Here is a 21,272-nt window from a genome sequence, read left to right as displayed (position 1 = left end):
CCAGCCCCAAGGAAGCAGATGGGATTTATGCTGTTAATGGTTTAAAATTTGTTGTAGCCACTGTAATTGTAGATAGAGATGTACAGCATGGAAACAGACCCTTCGGTCCAACCCGTCCATGCCAACCAGATATCCCAACCCAATCTAGTCCCACCTGCCAGCACCCGGCCCATATCCCTCCAAACCCCTCCTGTTCATATACCCATCCAAATGCCTCTTAAATGTTGCAATTGTAGCAGCCTCCACCACATCCTCTGGCAGCTCATTCCATACACGTACCACCCTCTGCGTGAAAAAGTTGCCCCTGAGTTCTCTTTTATATCTTTCCCCTCTCACCCTAAACCTGTATCTTCTAGTTCTGGACTCCCCTACCCAGGGAAAAGACTTTGTCTATATATCCTATCCATGCCCCTCATAATTTTGTAAACCTCGAAAAGGCCACCCCTCAGCCTCCGACGCTCCAGGGAAAATAGCCCCAGCCTGTTCAGCCTCTCTCTATAGCTCAGCTCCTCCAACCCTGGCAACATCTTTGTAAATCTTTTTTGAACCCTTTTCAAGTTTCACAACATCTTTCCGATAGGTTGACATCAACTACAGTAAATTATAAATTCAAAGTAGTGAAAGATACGAAGTGGTGATTATTTTTGCTCACACTTCTTTAAAAAAAAAGTTATTTGGAATGTGCTACCTGAGCATGTGGTGGAGGCAGATTCAGTCATGATTTTCGAAAGGGAATCAGCTAATTATCCAAAGGCAGATCATTTGTCAGGCTACAGGAAAAGACAGGGAGCGGAGCTAGTTCAGTTACTCTTACTGAGATCTGGTTCATCTTCTGTTCTGTGGCTATTTTGTGATTCATATTATTCAGTCTGTTGTTCTTTATCACTGTATTTGGGGTGGGGGTGGGGGTGGTGGGGGGAAGATGGGTTGGGAGCAAATTCTGCAAAGCTAATAGTGAAACAGATCCTAAACTATTAAACACTTGGAGTTGAAATGTGTTTTGCATAAGCTCAATTAGTGTTAGTGCAGCACTATGAAGTGTTCCCTCGACTAATATGACTGACTGTGTATCTCAATTTTAGTGTGGTCAAAAAGAATTATTTTCTGAAGGTGTGCCGCTGCTTTGAATATACGTTGTCAGGAGAATTAAATTTCTGATTGAAGTTTTGTTTGGTTAATAAGGTACAGGTACAAGATCCTTTATCCGAAATGCTTGGGATTCCAATAAACCAGCTGTTTATTGGAATTCAGAATTTTTCGATTTTCAGAATGTGACAGTTTAATGGTGAAATTTTTTAAAATCTTGCCGGAGATGCAGACTTCTAACTAAGAACTTCTTGGCCACACCACCCCAGGTTACATCTGAGTGACACACGTCAAGTGGGTGTTGATTTGGGGGTCGTTCACAGGGAAACCCCAGGCCAGTCAGTGCTTGGCCACACCCCCAGTGTCACATCTGAGTGACACACATTGAATGGGTGTCAACTTGGGTTAACTATTTGCTCGCCAAACAACCTTGTTAATGAGAAAAAATCTTCACAAAACACCCTTTGGATTTCAGAGCTTTTCGGTTTTTGGAAGTTTGGATAAAGGATATAGTGCCTGTATTAGTAATCCTACTCCCATCAGAAAGAAAATTGTTGTAAAAATCAGTTCAGAAAAAATTAACAGCAAGTTATGCAAAATTTGTTTTTAGTTGATTTTTGTGAGAAGCTCTACAAATTAATAAATTGTTTTAATTGTGTTTATGTTCTCTGCTCTTGTGTTGCTGACTTCTCCGTGAGCCTTTCTAAAATTGTATTGTGAGTGAATAGATTCTAAAACAGGCTTTTTAATTGAATAGATCTTTTAAGCTGTTTGTTGAGCTTTCCGTTCTTGCTCTCAAATTGTATTCAGACTTCCATAAATTTGAAACCCATCAATCCAGCAGATAATAACACTTGCACTTAATAAATCTGAGCTAGATTCAAGTGCAGCTTTCTGAACAGGAAGCAGAAGGAAGCGAGTTGACTCTCAAATTGATAAGCTGTCAGAAAGGCATGCTGATTTTTCCAGATGGAACAATTTTTCAGCTATTGACAATGAAACATTTGCAAAATTATGATTGTATCTATAATTTCCTCAGTTTCTTGAACCCTGAAGTAGAAAACTATTTAAGTACTGGATGTTGTCTGTCTTAATTCCTATTTTTTTCCTCTTCTGCGATTCTTTGAGGTTTATTAATTCTACCAAGTTCATCCACAGTACTTTTTATATGTTCCCTTATTGACAATTTTCTTGCTAATATAGGAACAGTTACAATACACTCAGCAAATATGCCATTTCTGTATTATGCACTGAAATCTCATATGACTCTATTTTAATTGGGCAGGTTCTCCTTTATCACTGAGGCTATGATTATTGTGTTCTTAATCCCCCTTTGCATTTGTTGTTACTCTCTTAGTATTCCTTTAAAGGTTTTCATAATTAGTCTGTTTCCTTCCATTTTGGAAGCTGTTTCTTTTAACTTAATACAGTTGCGTGCATCATTTATTCACCATGATGATTTACATACACAAGCAAATCCCATGATGTTTGTGGTATGTACTGGTTTAGTAGCACTTCAAACCTTTTAACTTTCACTTTAACTATATCATGGCCCATAACGGATCATTTTTTTTCCACTATAATCTTTGCCTTAGTTGAATTTAAAACTTGTTTTTAATTTTCATCTGCCTCCCAAAAATAATATCAAATACAATCATATCATGACCACCACCTCCAATGCCAAGGAGGTACTTAGAAGACTCCTTCCATAGTATTTTGCTACTTATTTCTTCTGTCCATTGTGCTTCCACTGCCAGATCACCATTGCTGAAAACCCTTTCTTTCCACGACAGTAATTGTAATTTATCAACCCTGTCATTTCCCTTCCTTTTCAAATTGCTCTCTTCTTTCTAAGGATTCCATAAGCTTGGATTGTATATCCAATTATCTCAATCATGCCCTGCTTATAGCCATTGCTGTAATGTCCATTACAGATTGTTGCATAAAAAGCAAAAGAGCTGCAGATGTTGTAAATTAAAAATAAAAACAGAAATTGCTGGAAATGCTCACCAGGTCTGGCAGCATCTGTGGAGAGAAATCAGAGTTAACGTTTCAGGTTGAGTGACCCTTCCTCAGAATGTTGTATATTATCACTAACATTTGTTAGCAGTGTGTCCCTACTTTACTTACACCCAATTGAATTTTTATGTTAATTACATTAATGATATACTCAAACATTTTGTTTTCATTGTAGGACAGCATAACTACCTCTGTGCTGGAAGGAATGATTGCATCATTGATAAGATTCGTCGAAAGAACTGCCCAGCTTGCCGTTTTAGAAAGTGCCTCCAGGCTGGAATGAATCTCGACGGTAAATTTGATTGCTTCATGCAGCCAGGAGAAAATTAACATTAACTTTAGAATATTTATACCACAGTAAAGTACTATTATTAAGTGTTTAAAAGGTTACCTGTACCAATCTGGCATGAATTAACCTAAAACCTAAATTTTTCCATCCGTAAGATGTGTCAGGATGCAACTGCAATGCAGTACGTTTTAGCCTAAAACAGTTTGGGTGCTATTTTATGCACCACAGTTTATACTTGCTAAAAATTAAAATAGCAATGTCATCATATTCTGGAAATTACGTGTTGATCAAATTCAGTAAGAAGTGCTTGAAGATTCCATTTCAATGTTGCCATTTATAGATGGCAAAATAAATCACACACCATCAGGTTACATACAGTCAAATAATGTTCAGGTTCTCGAATGTCAAGATTTTCATGGAGTACAGCAACAATGACAAATCTGAGTGCTGTACTGTCGTCATAGTTCAGGAACCCCGATATCTCAAGATTCATTATTATCCTTTGACAGAAGAAATTACTCCTCACCTTGGTCTTAAATGGGTGACCCTTTATTTTGAGAGTGTGCCTTCTGTTCTCAACTCTCCCACAAGCAGAAACAATATTTTCACAATTATCCTATCAAGTCCCTTAAGAATCCTGTGTGTTTCAATAACATCTGTAGTGCTGAGGCTACAATTATTGCAATTTACATTAAATGCTTGGATGAGGAAAGTGAATGTACTATTGCCAAGTTTGTGGATGACCTAAAAATAGTTGTGAAGGCGAGTAATGAGGATGACATAGTTGCAGAAGAATATAGACAGGTAAAATGAGTGGGCAAAAACTTGACACTGGAAATTTAATGTGGGGAAAATGTCGTACATTTTTGCAGGAAGAATAAAGGAGCAGAATATTATTTAAATGGAGAAAGACTATAGAAAGCTACCAAACAGTGGAATTCAAGTGTTCTTGTGAATGAATCAACAAAAAGCTAGTCTAAGTTCATTAGGTAATGGAGATGGAAGATGGAGCGTTGGCCTTTATTTCAAAGGGAAAGCATAAATACAGGGAGGTTTTGCTAAAACTAGCAGCTAGTCAGACCACAGCTGGAATTCTGAACAGTTTTGGACCCTCTATCTAAGAAAAATACACTCACTGGAGGCAGTCCAAAGAGGATTCATCAGGTTTGGAGGGTCTGTCTTACGAGGAGAGATTGACTGACTAGGTTGGGCTTGCACTTATTGGAATTTAAAAGAATGAGAGGCGATGTTATTGAAACACACAGGATCCTTAAGGGACTTGATAGGATAGTTGCAAAAATATTGTTTCTCCCTGTGGGAGAGTCTAGGACCAGAAGGCATACTCTCAAAATAAAGGGTCACCCATTTAAGACCAAGATGAGGAGGAATTTCTTTTGTTAAAAGATAATAATGAATCCGTGGACTCTTTTTACTGCAGAGGGCTGTCGATGCTGGATTGATGAGTATGTTCAGGGCTAAGACAGATAAATTTTTAATCAGAAAGGGAATCAAGGGTTGTGGGGAAAAGTCAGGAAAGTGGAGTTGAAGATTATTAGATCCTGGAAGTAAAAATGACTTAGTCAACTGAGAAGAAAATTTAAGTGTACAGTTTCAAACCCAAGACTCAGGTCATAGTTCATAGGGCCATATGATCTTGAGACTTGGGCAATCATTATTGGGTACGGGAGACACACTTCTGGTAGCTCCTTTACATGATCTAGAAATGAGAAAGGCAATCCAACAACGGCCACTTCATAAACGAGGTTTCTCAGAATCCAAGTATTAATCACTTGAAACTAGACCTGCTGGTGACGCATGTTACCTGTATGCCTAACACCAGACTGTGAAAGCAGCTCTGTGCAAGACACAATCATCTTAGGAGACTCCCAGAAGGACAGTGAAATGTTTTGGGGATGTATAATATGCCCTGAAGAGGTCAGACATAACCATTGATTCATGGAAGTCACTGGCTTGTGACTAACTGATTTAAATGATGAAAGCTCACTTGGAAGTCAGTGAACACTGTTAAGAATGTGAAAAAATGAATTTGAGGTGTCATATGGGACCTACAAACCTCTACTCAGACAATGCCTCTACTCAGCCCTTCAAGCACCACCTGCCTGTCAGATGGTAGAGTATGCAGATCAGCCTTAGCAGTCTTCTGAATCCATCAAATTGGAGAGGAAACCAGCAATCCTCAATGTACTGCCTAAGACCCCATTAGTATGTCAGTCAATTACTTGGCTTTTGACAGAGCCTGAATTCAATTTAAAGTATGAAGCTGAATGGAACAAGGCAGGAAGAAATGAGACCTAATAACAGGGTTAAAGGAAACAGACATATCATTAAACAGGCAATTGCCAAAAAGAGAGTAGGTCATAGCTTGAAAGAACCTTTTTTCTCTCGAGAGAGAGCTGAAGAGCATTAGATATAAATTTATATCTTTCAGTTGTGGAGACTTAAAAAGTTGATTACTTATAGTGTCTAGTGAGCTGATATCATGGCAGGCATGAATTCTGGGGATTGAAGGTAGAATGTCAAAAAGGAACAAGAGTGCCATCTGTTGCTCTAATTGCCTAATGTGCATTAATTGCAGCACAACAATTTGGAAGGTTTATATTATTTTGTTTTGGCATAAGAATATTAGTAAAACCTTTGACTTTTAGAACAGATTTTATCTGCAGGTAGTGCACACTATTCCAAACTTTGATATATTAAAGCTCACATATTTACAGGCATCTCTTATCTTGACGTTTTCTCTGCAATTCATTCTCTTCATCCCATCAGTTTCTGTCATGATGCTACAATCATACTATTGATGTTGTGATTGAATTTTTCTCTTCATTGAAGTAGTGCTTAGTAATGGAGCCCAAATGGTACTGTTCCTGCCTCTGAGCCAAAAACCCCAGGATTGTGTCCTACTTAAGGACTTGCTGGCCCCAGAAGGACCCAACCACTGGCACAGGCGAGTCAACATATATTGGTACAAGTCCACAGCCCAAATAAATGGACAGGCTTGGCAAGAAAAGGCTATCCTGCTGTCAAACCACCCACCAAATCTGAAAAATAAAATGATATTAGTCTGTTGAACCAGCATTGAAACCATCCCATGTCAGTGTCATAGAACTGTACAGCTAGGAAACAGACCCTTGGGTCCAACTCTAGTATGCCGACCAGATATCACAAATTAATCTAGTCCCATCTGCCAGCATTTGGCCCATATCCCTCTAAATTCTTCCTATTCATATATCCATACAGATGTCTTTTAAATGTTGTAATTGTATGAGCCTCTACCACTTCTTCTGCCACTTCATTCCATACATGCACCACTATCTGTGGAAGAAGTTGCCCCTTAGGTCCCTTTTTAAATCTTGTCCCTCTCACCTTAAAACTATGCCCTCTAGTTCTGGACTCCCCCCACCCTGGGGAATAGCCCGTGACTATTCACCCTATCTATGTCCCATGTAATTTTATAACCTTCTATAATGTCACCACTCAACCTCCAATACTCCAGGGAAAATAGCCTCAGCCTATTCAGCCTCTCCCTATAGCTCAAATACTCCAACCCTGGCAACAGCCTTGTAACTCTTTTCTGAATCTTTTTCAAGTTTCGCATCATCCATCCTTTCGCAGGGAGACCAGAATTGGACACTATTCTAAAAGTGGCCTAACCAGTGTCCTGTACAGCTGCAACATGACCTCCCAACTCCTCTAGCCAATGCACTTACTAATAAAGGCAAGCATATGAAACACCACCTTCACGATCCTGTCTACCTACAACCCCACTTTAAAGAAACTATGAACCTGCACTCCATGGTCTCTTTATTCAGGAACACTCCCCAGGACCTTATCATTAAGTGTATATATCTTGCCCTGATTTGCCTTTCCAAAATGCAAAATCACATTTATTGAAGTTAAACTCCATCTGCCACTCCTCAATCCATTGGTCCAACTGATCAAAGTCCTCTTGTAGTCTGAGTTAACCTTCTCTGGCTGTCCACTGGAGTCATCTGCAAACTTACACACAACCGTGTTTCCTATATACGCATCCAAATCATTTATATAAATGACGAAAAGAAGTAGACCCAGCACTGATTCTTGTGGCACACCACTGGTCATAGGCCTCCAGTCTGAAAAACAGTCCTCTACCACTCCCCTTTGTCTCCTACCTTTGAGCCAGTTCTGTATCTAAATGGCTAGTTCTCCCTGTATTCCATGTGATGTAATCTTGCTAACCATTCTACTATGTGGAACCTTGTTGAAAGCCTAACTGAAGTCCATGTAGATCACCTTTTGAAGGGCTTTTGTCCAAAACGTCAATGTACCTGCACCTTGGATGCATACCAACTGGCTGTGCTTTTCTAGCAACTTGGTTCCATGTAGGTCATGTCCACTCCTCTGCCTTCATCAGTCCTCTTTCGTTACTTAGTCATTGAGATATACAGCATGGAAACAGACCCTTCGGTCCAACCCGTCTACGCCGACCAGATATCCCAATCCAATCCCACCTGCCAGCACCTGGCCCATATCCCTCCAAACCCTTCCTATTCATATACCATTCCAAATGCGTCTTAAATGTTGCAATTGTACCAGCCTCCTCCACATCCTCTGAACTCATTCCATATAGGTACCACCCTCTGTGTGAAAATGTTGCCCCTTAGGTCTCTTTTATATCTTTCCCCTCTCACCCTAAACCTATGCCCTCTAGTTTTGGACTCCCCGATCCCAGGGAAAATACTAGGTCTATTTATCCTATCCATGCCCCTCATAATTTTGTAAACCTCTATAAGGTCACCCCTCAGCCTCCAATGCTTCAGGTAAAACAACCCCAGCCTGTTCAGCCTCTCCCTGTAGCTCAGATCCTCCAACCCTGGCAACATTTTTGTAAATCTTTTCTGAACCCTTTCAAGTTTCATAACCTCTTTCCGATAGGAAGGAGACCAGACTTGCACGCAATATTCCAACAGTGGCCCAACCAATGTCCTGTACAGCTGCAACATGACCTCCCAACTCCTGTTCTCAATACTCTGACCAATAAAGGAAAGCATACCAAACACCACCTTCACTATCCTATCTACCTGTGACTCCATTTTCAAGGAGCTATGAACCTGCACCCCAAGGTCTCTTTGTTCGGCAACACTCCCTAGGACCTTACCATTAAGTGTATAAGTCCTGCTAAGATTTGCTTTCCCAAAATGCAGCACCTCGCATTTATCTGAATTAAACTCCACTTGCCAATTCTCAGTCCATTGGCCCATCTGGTCCAGATCCTGTTGTAATCTGAGGTAACCCTCGTTGCTGTCCACTACACCTCCAATTTTGGTGTCATCTGCAAACTTTCTAACTGTGTACCTCTTATGCTCGCATTGAAATCATTTATGTAAATGACAAAACGTAGAGGGCCCAGCACCGATCCTTGTGGCACTCCACTGGTCACAGGCCTCCAGTCTGAAAAACAACCTTCCGCCACCACACTCTGTCTTCCACCTTTTGAGCCAGTTCTGTATGCAAATGGCTAGTTCTCCCTGTATTCCATGAGATCTAACTTTACTAATCAGTCTTCCATGGGGAACCTTGTTGAACGCCTTACTGAAGTCCATATAGATCACATCTACTGCTCTGCCCTCATTCGTCATCTTTGTTACTTCATCAAAAAACTCAATCAAGTTTGTGAGACATGATTTCCCACGCATAAAGCTATGTTGACTATCCTGAATCAGTCCTTGCCTTTCAAAATACATGTACATCCTGTCCCTCAGGATTCCCTCCAATAACTTGCCCACCACCGAGGTCAGGCTCACTGGTCTATAGTTCCCTGGCTTGTCTTTACCGCCCTTCTTAAACAGTGGCACCACGTTTGCCAACCTCCAGTCTTTCGGCACCTCACTTGTGACTATGGGTGATATAAATATCTCAGCAAAAGGCCCAGTAATCACTTCTCTAGCTTCCCACAGAGTTCTCAGGTACACCTGATCAGGTCCTGGGGAGTTATCCATCTTTAACCGTTTCAAGACATCCACCATTTCCTCCTCTGTAATCTGGACATTTTGCAAGATGTCACCATCTCTTTCCCTACAGTCTATATCTTCCATATCCTTTACCAAAATATTCATTTAGTATCCCCCCCCCATTTTCTGTGCTCCACACAAAGGCCACCTTGCTGATCTTTGAGGGGCCCAATTCTCTCCCTGTTACACTTTTGTCCTTAATATATTTGTAAAAACCCTTTGGATTCTCCTTAATTCTATTTGCCAAAGCTATCTCATGTCCCCAGTTTGCCCTCCAGATGTCCCTCTTAAATATACTCCTACTTTCTTTATACTCTTCTAAGGATTCACTCGATCTATCCTGTCTATAACTGACATATGCTTCTTTTTTTCTTAACCAACCCTCGATTTATTTAGTTATCCAGCATTCCCTATACCTACCAGCCTTCCCTTTCACCCTGACAGGAATGTACTTTCTCTGGATTCTTGTTATCTTATTTCTGAAGGCTTCCCATTTCCAGCCGTCCCTTTACCTGCGCACATCTGCCTCCATTCACATTTGGAAAGTTGTTGCCTCACACTGTCAAAATTGGCCTTTCTCCAATTTAGAACGTCAACTTTTAGATCTGGTCTATCCTTTTCCATCACTATTTTAAAACGAATAGAATTATGGTCGCTGGTCCCAAAGTGCTCCTCCACTGACACCTCCATCACCTACCCTGCCTTATTTCCCAAGAGTAGGTCAAGTTTTGCACCTTCTCTAGTAGGTATATCCACATACTGAATCAGACAATTGTCTTGTACACACTTAAGAAATTCCTCTCCATCTAAACCTTTAACACTATGGCAGTCCCAGTCTGTTTGGAAAGTTAAAATCCCCATACCATAACTACCCTATTATTCTTACGGATAGCTGAAATCTCGATACAAGTTTGTTTCTCAATTTCCCTCTGACTATTGGGGGGGGGGGTCTACAATACAATCCCAATAAGGTGATCATCCATTTCTTATTTCTCAGTTCCACCCAGATAACTTCCCTGGATGTATTTCCAAGAATATCTTCCCTCAGCACAGCTGTAATGCTATCCCTTATCAAAAATGCCACTCCCCCTCCTCTCTTGCCTCCCTTTCTATCCTTCCTGTAGCATTTGTATCCTGGAACATTAAGCTGCCAGTCCTGCCCATCCTGAGTCATGTTTTCGTAATTGCTATGATATCCCCGTCCCATGTTGCTAACCATGCCCTGAGTTCATCTACCTTCCCTGTTGTTAGGCCCCTTGCATTGAAATAAATGCAGTTTAATTTATTAGTCCTACCCTTGTCCCTGCCTGCCCTGACTGTTTGTTTGACTCACTTAGGTTCTCAGCTGTACCCGTCCCAGATCAATCTCTTTCCTCACTCTCTCCCTGGTTCCCAATGCACCCCCGCCCCCTCAACACCTTACTAGTTTAAATCCTCCTGAGCAGCTCTAGCAAATTTCCCTGCCAGTATTCTAGTCCTCTTCCAATTTAGGTGCAATCCGTCCTTCTTGTCCAGGTCACTTCTACCCCAAAAGAAGATTCCAATGATCCAAATATGTGAATCCTTCTCCCATACACCAGCTCCTCAGCCATGCATTCATCTGCTGTATCCTCCTATTCCAGCCTTCACTAACTTGTAGCACTGGGAGTAATCCAGATATTACTACCCGTGAGGACCTCCTTTTTAAATTTCTGCCTAACTCTGTAATCTCCCTTCAGAGTCTCCACCTTTTCCCTTCCAATATCGTTGGTTCCAATGTAAACAATGACCTCCTGCTGGCCCCTCTCCCCCGTGAGAGTATCCTGCACCCTCTCTGAGATACCCTTGATCTGGCACCAGGGAAACAACACACCATTCTGCTTTTTCTCTGCTGGCCACGGAAACGTCTGTCTGTACCTCTCACTACAGAATCCCCGAACACAATTGATCTCTTGGAAGCTGATGTGCCCCTCATTGCATTAGAGCCAGTCTCAACACCAGAAACTTGGCAGTTCCTGCTATGTTCCCCTGAGAATCCATCACCCCCAACATTTTCCAAAACAGCATACCTGTTTGAGATGGGTATATCCACAAAAGACTCCTGCACCAGCTGCCTACCTCTCTTACCCTTCCTGGAGTTAACCCATCTATGTGACTGTATCTGATACTTTACCCCCTTCCTATAACTGCCATCCATCGCATACTGATACTGTTGCTGTTGCAAATTCCTCATTACTTCTATCTGTCTCTCCAACAGATCCACTCAATCTGATAAGATACGCATCCAACAGCATTTATGGCAGATATAATCCGCAGTAACCCTTAAACTCTCTTTAAACTCCCACATCTGACAAGAAGTACATATCACTGCAAAGGCCAGTTTTGCTCCTTCACAATCTACAGACCCAGAAAATAACACCGTCTTATTCCTCTACAAACACTGCTCCAGGTTAAATTAATAGCTATGGCTTATATTTTAAGTTTAATCAAGAGACTTATCTCCAAAAACATATAATCAAAAAAGAATCCACTATACTCACGACTGCAGCCTTTCTCTTGGACAGACTTAAAACAATAATTAACTTATCTGATTCTGTTCTGTGAACTTCGCCCAACAGTTCCTCCAAGCTTAGTTGTGAATTTCACTGTTTGTTAATTTTCCCAGATGCACTCCGATGTCCAGCGATATACGAATTCAAATAGCAAAGGCGGTAACTGTGCAGGTTCTCTCTCTCTCTCCCCTGCACTGTCCTCACCATCTGCTCTTCTTTCTTTTAAACTGCTGTTGTTTTGACTTTTTTTTCTAAAGTTCCAAAACAATGCAGCAGCATATAAAACAGTAATTACTGCTCCTGGAATTTGAGGAAATCACCTCCAACTCCTAAAATACCTCAAAAAAAAAAGGAGCAGCTCTTACAGCCAGAAATTTTTCCTGCCCTCTATCTTGGATTACCCTCAATCAAGTTTGTGAGATTTGATTTCCCATGCGCAAAACCATGTTGACTATCCCTAATCAATCCTTGCCTTTCCAAATAAATGTTAATCCTGCCCCTCAGGACCCCCCCCAACAATTTGCCCACCATTGATGTCAGGCTCACCGGTCTATAGTTCCTTGATTTTCCTTTTCACCTATTTTTAAATAGTGGCACCATGATAGTCACAGGTGAGGCGCTGAAAGGTTGGCTATCAGTGATGCAAATATCTCAGCAAGAGGCCCAGCAATCACTTCCCTACCTTCCCACAGAGTTCTCAGGCACACCTGATCAGATCAGATAAGTATCCACCATTGTGTTTTAAGACATCTAGCATCACCATCTATGTAATACGGACATTTTCCAAGTTGTTGTTAGTTAATTCTCCAAGTTCCATAATTCTTCAACACAGTAAACACTGATGTAATTTACTCATTTCATATCTGGCCCATCTTCTGAAGGTCCACATGTAGGCAGTCTTGCTAATCTTTAAGTGGTTTTATTTTCTCCCTAGTTACTTTTTTTTATCCTCAATGTATTTGTAGAATCCCTTCGCCTATGATTACCTCATGTCCCCTTTTTGCTCTCCTGATTTCCCCCTTAAGAATATTTCTACTGCGTTTATACTTTTCTCAGGATTGACTCAAACTCTCCTGTTTATACCTGACATATATTTCCTTTATTTTTCTTGACCAAAACCTCAATTCCTCTAGTCATCCATCATTTCCGACACCCGCCAGCCTTGCCATTACCCTAAGAGGAACATATATGTCTCTGAAGTCTGGTTATCAAATTTTTTGAAAGCTTCCCATTTTTCAGCTGTCCATTTACCTGCAAATATCCACTCCCAATCAACTTTTGAAAACGTGCCTAATACTGTCAAAATTGGCCCCCCTCCAATTTAGAACTTCAACTGATAGATCTAGTCTATGACTTTTCCATCACTATTTTAATACTAATAGAATTACGATCACTGGCCCCAGAGTGCTCCCCCATTGGTACCTAAGTCACCTGCCCAGTCTCACTTTTCAAGAGTTCACCAGTTTTTGCTCCTTCTATATTAGGTACATGCACATGCTGAATCAGAAAATTTTCTTGTACACACTTAAAAATTTCTCTCCATCCAAGCCCTTAGCATTATGGCAGTCCCAGTCTATGTTTGGAAAGTTAAAATCTAGTGCCATTACCACACTATTATTCTTACAGATATCTGAGATTTCATTACAAATTTGCTTCTCCATTTGCTGCTGACTATTGGAGGGGAGTGGTCTATGGTATAATCCCAAGAAGGTGATCATCCCTTTCTAATTTTTCAGTTCTATCCAAATAACCTCACTGGACGCACCCGCTGTAATATATTTCCTGTAGAATATACACACTGAAACATTAAGCTGCCAGTCCTGTCTGTCTGGAGCCTCGTCTCTAATTGTGATGGTATCCCAGTCCCATGTTCCCAACCTTGCCATGAGTTCATCTGCCTTACCTGTTTGACCTCTTGCATTGAAATAAATGCACATTAATTCATCAGTTCTTCTTTGTTCTCTGCTTTGTTCCTGCTTGCCCTGACTGTTTGACTTGCTCCTTTTTCAAACTGCACCAGTCTCAGATTGCTGTCTTTTCTTACTATCTCCTTGGGTCCCTTATTAGTTTAAATCCACCCGGACAGCTCCAGCAAATCTCCCCACCAGTATATTGATCCCCTTCAAATTCAGATGCAATCAATCCTATACAGGTCTTATACCTGACTTATTACAGGTCACTTCTACTCCAGAAGAGATTCCACTGTTCCAAAAATGTGAATCTTTCTCCCCTGCACCAGATGCTCAGCCATGCATTCATCTGCTCTGTCCTCTTGTTCCTACTCTCACTGCCTTGTGGCACCGGGAATAATTCAGATATTGCTACCCTCGGACCTACATTGTACAATGTGCCTAATTTCCTATATTCTGTCCTCAGAACCTCGTCCTTTTCTCTATATATGCCATTTATTCCAATGTGAATAACACCTCCTGCTGGTCCCTCTCCCCTTTTGAGAATAGTCTGCACCCTCTCAAACGTATTGTTGATCCTGGCACCTGGGAAGCGATACACCATTCTGATGTCTCGTTGTTGGCCGCAGAAATGTCTGTCTGTACCTCTAACTAGAGCACCCTCTATCACAATCAATCACTTGGAACATGATATACACCTCATTGCTTTAGAGCCAGCCTTGGTATCTGAAACCTGTTGTCAGTGCTACCTTCCCCTGCGAGTCCATCACCTTGTACGTTTTCCAAAATAGCATACTCCTTTGAGATGGGGATAGCCACAGGAAACTACTGCACTACCTGCCTACCTCTCCTAACTTGCCTGGAGGTAGCCCATCGACCTGACTGTATCTGTAGTTTTTCTACCTTCCTGCAAATGCCATCTATCTAGCTGCTATAAATTCGTCATTGCCCCTAACTGCCACTCCTACTGATCCAAGTGATCTTATAGGATTCGCAACTAAACACACTTCCTGCAGACATGATCCTTAGTAATATGGAAACTGTCCCGAATGTCCCACATCTGACCGGAAGAGCATATCACTCTAATAAAGGCCATCTTTTGTACCTTGTAATGTGAAGAAGGCCAAGAGACAAAAAGATTAAAATAGTGAATCGTGTTTGCATGATTTTCTTACCTTTGAATCTCAGTTCAATTTGTTTTGTAAATTCTCCTGCTTTTCCACTTTCTTGGTCTTAGTATTTTCTTGTTTTTGTACTGGTTGGCCTCCAATTCTTAATGGCTGTTCTTTGAAAATTTGAGCCTTTGTAGTGTCAGCTATCCATCTCCCATCATTGTCCATTTCTTATGTGTCACCAACCATATGAGAATTTAGAGCTAAGCAGTTCTGACCTCGCAAGTTATAACTTTCTCTTTGCCTCCTTTACGTCTCCATTTTTATCACCTCAGGTGACCTGCTATGTTGCCATGCTGTTATTACCTTAGGCGAAACTCCTTATAAGGTCAAGAAGATGGAAGTATTGAGCATTATTCTGTTAGCCATGGTTGACCACACATTACATGTGTGTATGTGATGGCATATGTTATTTGGTATAAAACAAAATTTGCCTGTCGTGTCAAAAACAGTGTCACAATAATTATGTTGTATCTAATTGACATCCATTATACTACTTCATATTTAAAATGCAGAAGGAATGAAAAGAATGTGTACATAACAACGAATTGTGTTTAACTTGGAAGAAAGCTCAGAACTTCAAGTATTTACCTGCCAGTTTACAAATAAATTGTTGGAATAGTAGATTTTTAAGATCTTCCTTTTTATTGCATTTTATACCTTACTTATACTTCTGATTTGTATATATTCCTCAGTTTCAATTTTCCATTGCTGCGGTGTTCTCATCTGTGACTCAGGAAGTAGTTTTAAGTTATTTGAGGCACCGTTCCACCTTAGCAGAATGATATATAGTGTGTAACGTAATTTGAAGCTCCTGTCTTTTATGAAGCATTTTGGTCAATATGAAACTAATATGAAAAACTAATCAGTAAATTACAGCACAACAAATTCTTTAGTTCAATTACAAAGATTTAATTAATTATGTTAGACTCATACAGTCATAGAGATGTACAGCATGGAAACAGACCCGTCCATGCCAATATATCCCAATCATCTAGTCCCACCTGCCAGCACCTGACCCATATCCCTCCAAACCCTTCCTATTCATATACCTATCCAAATGCCTCTTAAATGTTGCAATTGTACCAGTCTCCACCACCCTCTGTGAAAAAGTTGCTCCTTAGGTCTCTTTTATATCTTTACCCTCTCACCCTAAACCTATGCCCTCTAGTTTTGGACTCCCCGACCCCAGGGAAAAGACTTTGTCTATTTATCCTATCCATGCCCCTCATAATTTGGTAAACCTCTATAAGGTCACCCCCTCCGCCTCTGGAGTTAAACATTTTTCTTCACTTTGATTATATCCTGTATCTGATTAAATTATTTATATTTCATGTTTTGTTATAAAGTCACACATTTTCTTGGTTATTGTTATTATTACTATTATTATGTGAATAAGAAATGTTTGGAATAATTTGAGCCAAATGCAGGCTGGTGGGACTTGTTTAGTTTGGAATGATAGTCGGCATGGACTGGTTTAAATGAAGGGTCTGTTTTTGTACTCTATAATAATATTATGTCTTTGTTCTTTTAATTTTCTAGATTTTTTTTATTTTACTGACATGAGCACTTTGTATATGTTACATTAAAAAGCTAGTCTTCTCTAAGTATACAATATGTTGTGACTGCCCGTAATATATTGCAATAGTAACCAAACTTTGATTTATTTCATGATTTAGTCAGTCCTAGAAGTGACCTTTTCTTTTGTGGTAGCTGAATTGTATTTTAGATTGTGTTTTTCTTTAGGATGGAATATTTTGAAACTTTCAGTTAATTTATTATATTACTTCTAGCTCGAAAGACAAAGAAATTGAACAAGATGAAGGCGCCACATACCACCACTTCAGAAACTGCAGCAAAAGCAGCACCACAGGATTCCTCTTTAGTTTGTTCTGCAATGCCTCCCCTGACTCTTCCCATGGTTTCAGTCCTTGAGATGATTGAGCCAGATCTCTTGTATGCAGGATATGATAGCTCCCTGCCTGACACACCCAACCGACTCCTAACAGGACTGAATAACTTGGGTGGACTACAGATGGTCTCAGTTGTGAAATGGGCAAAGGGTTTACCAGGTAAGTAACAAAGCCCTGTCCTCCAAGAGAAGCTTTGATTAATTTTGGAGAAAGGTTTTTAAAACAAATCGTTTCCTTTTGTTTTGAGAAAATACAATTCTTTAATTATTCCCATGTTTCCCTAAACTGTTAAGTTCTCTCATTCTTTTCCACATTTTCATCCGTGTCAATTGTCTTATTATATAGGTAAGTATTGAAAAGTTATTCAGTCACAAGGAATATTTCAAATGAGTTTAACATTGATTTCAAAATGCACTTCTTCAGTAAAAAAGGAGAATTGGGAATCCTGGCCTGGAATGGGAGTATGACAATCAAGAAAACTCCGATAGCCAATGTGCCTGAGGTCTTACTTGGTACATGCATTTTAGTGTATGTAACTTGAAGTTCCTTGTTGGGTACATTCCTTGTGCCTTTCTACTAGAGGTAATGGGTGCTGTATAGCACCATAAATTGTAACTTATTCCTTCAAAATTAGAATTATTATTGTGAGAAACCAATTTTGTTTTACATAAATACATTAGAGATCTGAAATCTAAGGCACAATACAATAGAAAATCCAGACTTGACTTGGCATCATGAACTGTTCTCATTTTGAGAGTTTTATGCTATCATAAGATTAAATAGAAAATATACTTTTTTTCCAACACTTACATCTCAATTTTTCACCAACAAAAAGAAATTTTCTCCCTTCTCATGTCTGCTCAAAATTAGGTAACGTATGACAAAGAAATATTTTTCTAATAATGTCATTGTAGTTTTGATTGAAGTAATGGTGTGTGAATGTAAAACTGAATAGATGTGAAGACTAAAAAAACCATTCAATGTATTCATAGAATCCCTAGTGTGGAAAGAAGCCATTCAGCCCATTGCATTGCACTGACTTTCTGATGAGCCTTACACCCTAACTTGGTAGCCCTACATTTACTAAGGCTAATCCACTTAGCATCCATAGCCCTGGATGCTATGGCCAATTTAGCAGGGCCAGTTCACTTAACTTGCATGTCAGTGGAAAGAAACAGGACGTAAATATGGGAAGAATGTGCAGACTCCACACAGACATCGCCACCTTGTCTCCTTGTAAATTGACATATGCTGCATCATAGACTCTGGCCAGTCCAATGTGTCTTCTTTTTCTTTTCTCTAGTTATGTTGATAAGTTTTTGTATGGGAGCAAATACGTACAATAGCAAGAAATGATCTTGGATTGAAAGATCTGGAATTACATAGCAGTGGAGATAAAATATAAAATGGAGAAGGTGACACCAATTGGAGTAGTCTATAGTCCCCCTACACCATTAATACTGTAGGACAGAGAATAATTCAGGAGACAAACACCCATTCCCATTAATCATGAATGGCTTTGTGTATATTGGGATAGCCAGACACAGCTATGAGGAATAATTCATATGGCATACTCAGGGTAGTTTCCTAGAACAGTATTTGTGGGATGCAGGTTTAATAAGTGATGTCAGTGTAAAAGATCCCCGCCCATACTGTGATCATAACATGGTAGACTTTAGATTACAATTTGAGAGGGAGAAACTTGCAGCAGAAATAACTGTAACAAGCTTAAATTTTCAATGGAGTGTGGGCAGAGCTAGCTGGAGTGAACTGGAAAAGAAGTTTAACAGCAAAGATGTTTGAAGAACAATGACAAATGTTTAACAAAATAGTTCCTGTCTCACAGCAAGATATATCCCAATGAAAAAGGATTCCCAGTAGGGGATAAGCCAACCACAGTTAATCAGGGAAATTAAAGATAGCATCAAATTGAAGAAATAAAACATAGAATGTAGTATGAATTGATGGTAATCCAGAATGTTGGAAAACACACAAAATTTAACCAAAAAATTTTAAGTTTGATACTTAGAATCTCAATGATTTTCCCTTAAAAGGAATCTAAAAGCATTTATATACAGCAGAAATGCAATGAAGGCATTCTGAAAAGATACTGTGGATAGATTTATCTCCAGCAATACTTGTACGGGCAAGTTAATTTCTTACAAAGAGAAAAGAAAACCACATTCAAAATGGATAATGCACTTCTGTCTTTCAAGCAATTTTGCTGGCATCGGAATATAATTATTCTGATCATTCATCTGCTTCTACAGGGTTCAGATCTTTGCACCTGGATGATCAAATGATGTTACTGCAGTATTCCTGGATGTCTTTAATGGTTTTCAGTCTTGGTTGGCGATCTTATCAACATGTCAATAGCAATATGCTCTTCTTCGCTCCAGACCTAATCTTCAATGAGTGAGTATTATATCTCAACTTCCTTCAAAAGTCTATAGAAAGTTTTTGCAGTCTCAACTATGGATATAAGGAAAGTCTGAATGGCCACTTACAGCCACGACTGATGGAGAAGAATAAAATTTATTGTTGCTATGCCATAGGGCTCAAGTAAATATGAAAAAAAAAGTTATTGCTTTTCATCTTAGATGGCAAAGAACAGAAACCTGATTCATTAGTCATTTTTTAGTTTTAATAGAGGGTGAGTCATATTAAACGACATTATAAATCATTTCAGTAACTTTTGTGCACACCTCTGCAGGAACAGAATAAAAGTCAAAAGGTACAATTTTTATTTTCAATCTAATGTAAAGATGTTTATAAAACAGTTATCCTCCATTTTCCTTGGGCACAGAATTCAGTAGTTGTCATTAACCATCTCTGTGTACTCTATGCATCCCTCTGAGTGGGACCATTTTGGCGCGGCTTGTTTAACGCAGACCCATTTAGGCGCAGAACTATTTCGATGAGCTGATATTTATTCCTTTTCAGACTTAGTTAAAAGCATGAATGAAAGCAATAAAAATAATGTTTATTCTCTTTAGTAAAAATGTTAAAAAAGAAAAAAAAAGAAATAAGTTATTTAAGAAAAATCTAAAATATGACATTTATTCAAAATTATGGGCAATCCCTTGTAAATACTCAACATCATTTCTCTCACTAAATCTTCTTATGTGTGTTTGTATTCTAGTGTCTGCTTCCCTGAATTTCTTTAATTTTAATGGAATATTGTGCCCTACTACAAGATACTGATAGTAAATGTCCCTTCCTCTCTGAACTTTTCGTAAACTATCAATAAATTTCCAAATAACTGCATGTTCCACTCCAAGTTCATATTGTAATCTCCTGTGGGCAGCTTCTGCATGATTGTTTGTTCTGTCCTCATTGTTTAAAGTTCTTTCATATAAACTCCACATTCCAACTGGAAAAAGCAGTGGACGCCTACCATTAAAGAAATTCAGGGAAGCAGACACTCAAATGCAAACACTCGTAAGAAGATTTAGTGAGAGAACTGATGTTGAGTATTTATGAGGGATTGCCCATAATTTTGAATAAACGTCATATTTTAGATTTTTCATAATTAACTTTTTTTTTCTTTTTAGCATTTTTACTGAAGAGAATAAACATTTTTATTGCTTTCATTAATGCTTTTAACTAAGCCTAAAAAGGAATAAATATGAGCTGTGCTGAAATAGTTCTGTGGCAAAATGGGCTGCGCCAAATCGCTTGCGCCAAAATGGTTGCGCCAAATGGTCCTAAACCCTGCATCCCTGTGTACCTCCATATTCAGTCATTTATATTTTGAGATTTTTATATTTATTCTGTATCTCCATTTTAGTTGTAGTTTCTGGTGCTGCAGAACACTTTTACAGTGAAAACATAAGAATTGAACATTTTTTTTAAGACCACTGTAGGTTATGCATTAATTTGCAGTTAAATTATGAAAGAGTGGAATTGAGAGAATTTTAAACAGTGATTTCGGATGGCAGCAAAAACATCATCTTGCAAAGAACTATGAAGCTGTAGATTTCTACTCCAGATCTATTGGTTGAGGCACAAATGATGTCAGCAAATAATATTGGATTAAGTGGTTAGCACTGCAGCCATAAGTCCCAGACACCAGAGTTTGATTCCGCCCTTGAGCGACTGTCTCCCTGTGTCTGTGTGTGTTTCCTCCCACAATCCAAAGAGGTGCGAGTTAGGTGGGTTGGCCATGCTAAATTGCCTATGGTAGCCAGGGATGTGCAGGCCAGGTGGACTAGCCATGTTAAATGCAGGGTTAGGGTATGGATGTAGTTCTGGGTGGGATGCTGTTCAGAGGGTCAACGTAGACTCGGTGGGCCGAATGGCCTGATTCCATACTGTAGCGATTCTATGACAGGGGGAAAGGTG

At 39.6% G+C, this 21,272-nt stretch overlaps 1 protein-coding gene across 3 annotated transcripts in view; it reads left to right on the top strand.

Annotated features, from left to right (window-relative positions):
• LOC132823422 (progesterone receptor-like) overlaps window positions 1–21,272 on the top strand; it is a 116,500-nt gene that overhangs the window by 71,145 nt on the left and 24,083 nt on the right. For all 3 annotated transcript variants that reach the window (XM_060837247.1, XM_060837246.1, XM_060837248.1), the window contains exons 4-6: window positions 3,281–3,397; window positions 16,809–17,087; window positions 19,199–19,343. In XM_060837247.1, the coding sequence (XP_060693230.1) occupies window positions 3,281–3,397; window positions 16,809–17,087; window positions 19,199–19,343 (541 nt within the window). The remainder of the gene's footprint in view (window positions 1–3,280; window positions 3,398–16,808; window positions 17,088–19,198; window positions 19,344–21,272) is intronic.

Source organism: Hemiscyllium ocellatum, chromosome 16 (assembly GCF_020745735.1).
Source record: "Hemiscyllium ocellatum isolate sHemOce1 chromosome 16, sHemOce1.pat.X.cur, whole genome shotgun sequence".
NCBI lineage: Eukaryota > Metazoa > Chordata > Chondrichthyes > Orectolobiformes > Hemiscylliidae > Hemiscyllium > Hemiscyllium ocellatum.
This window is presented reverse-complemented; position numbering and strand designations above follow the sequence as displayed.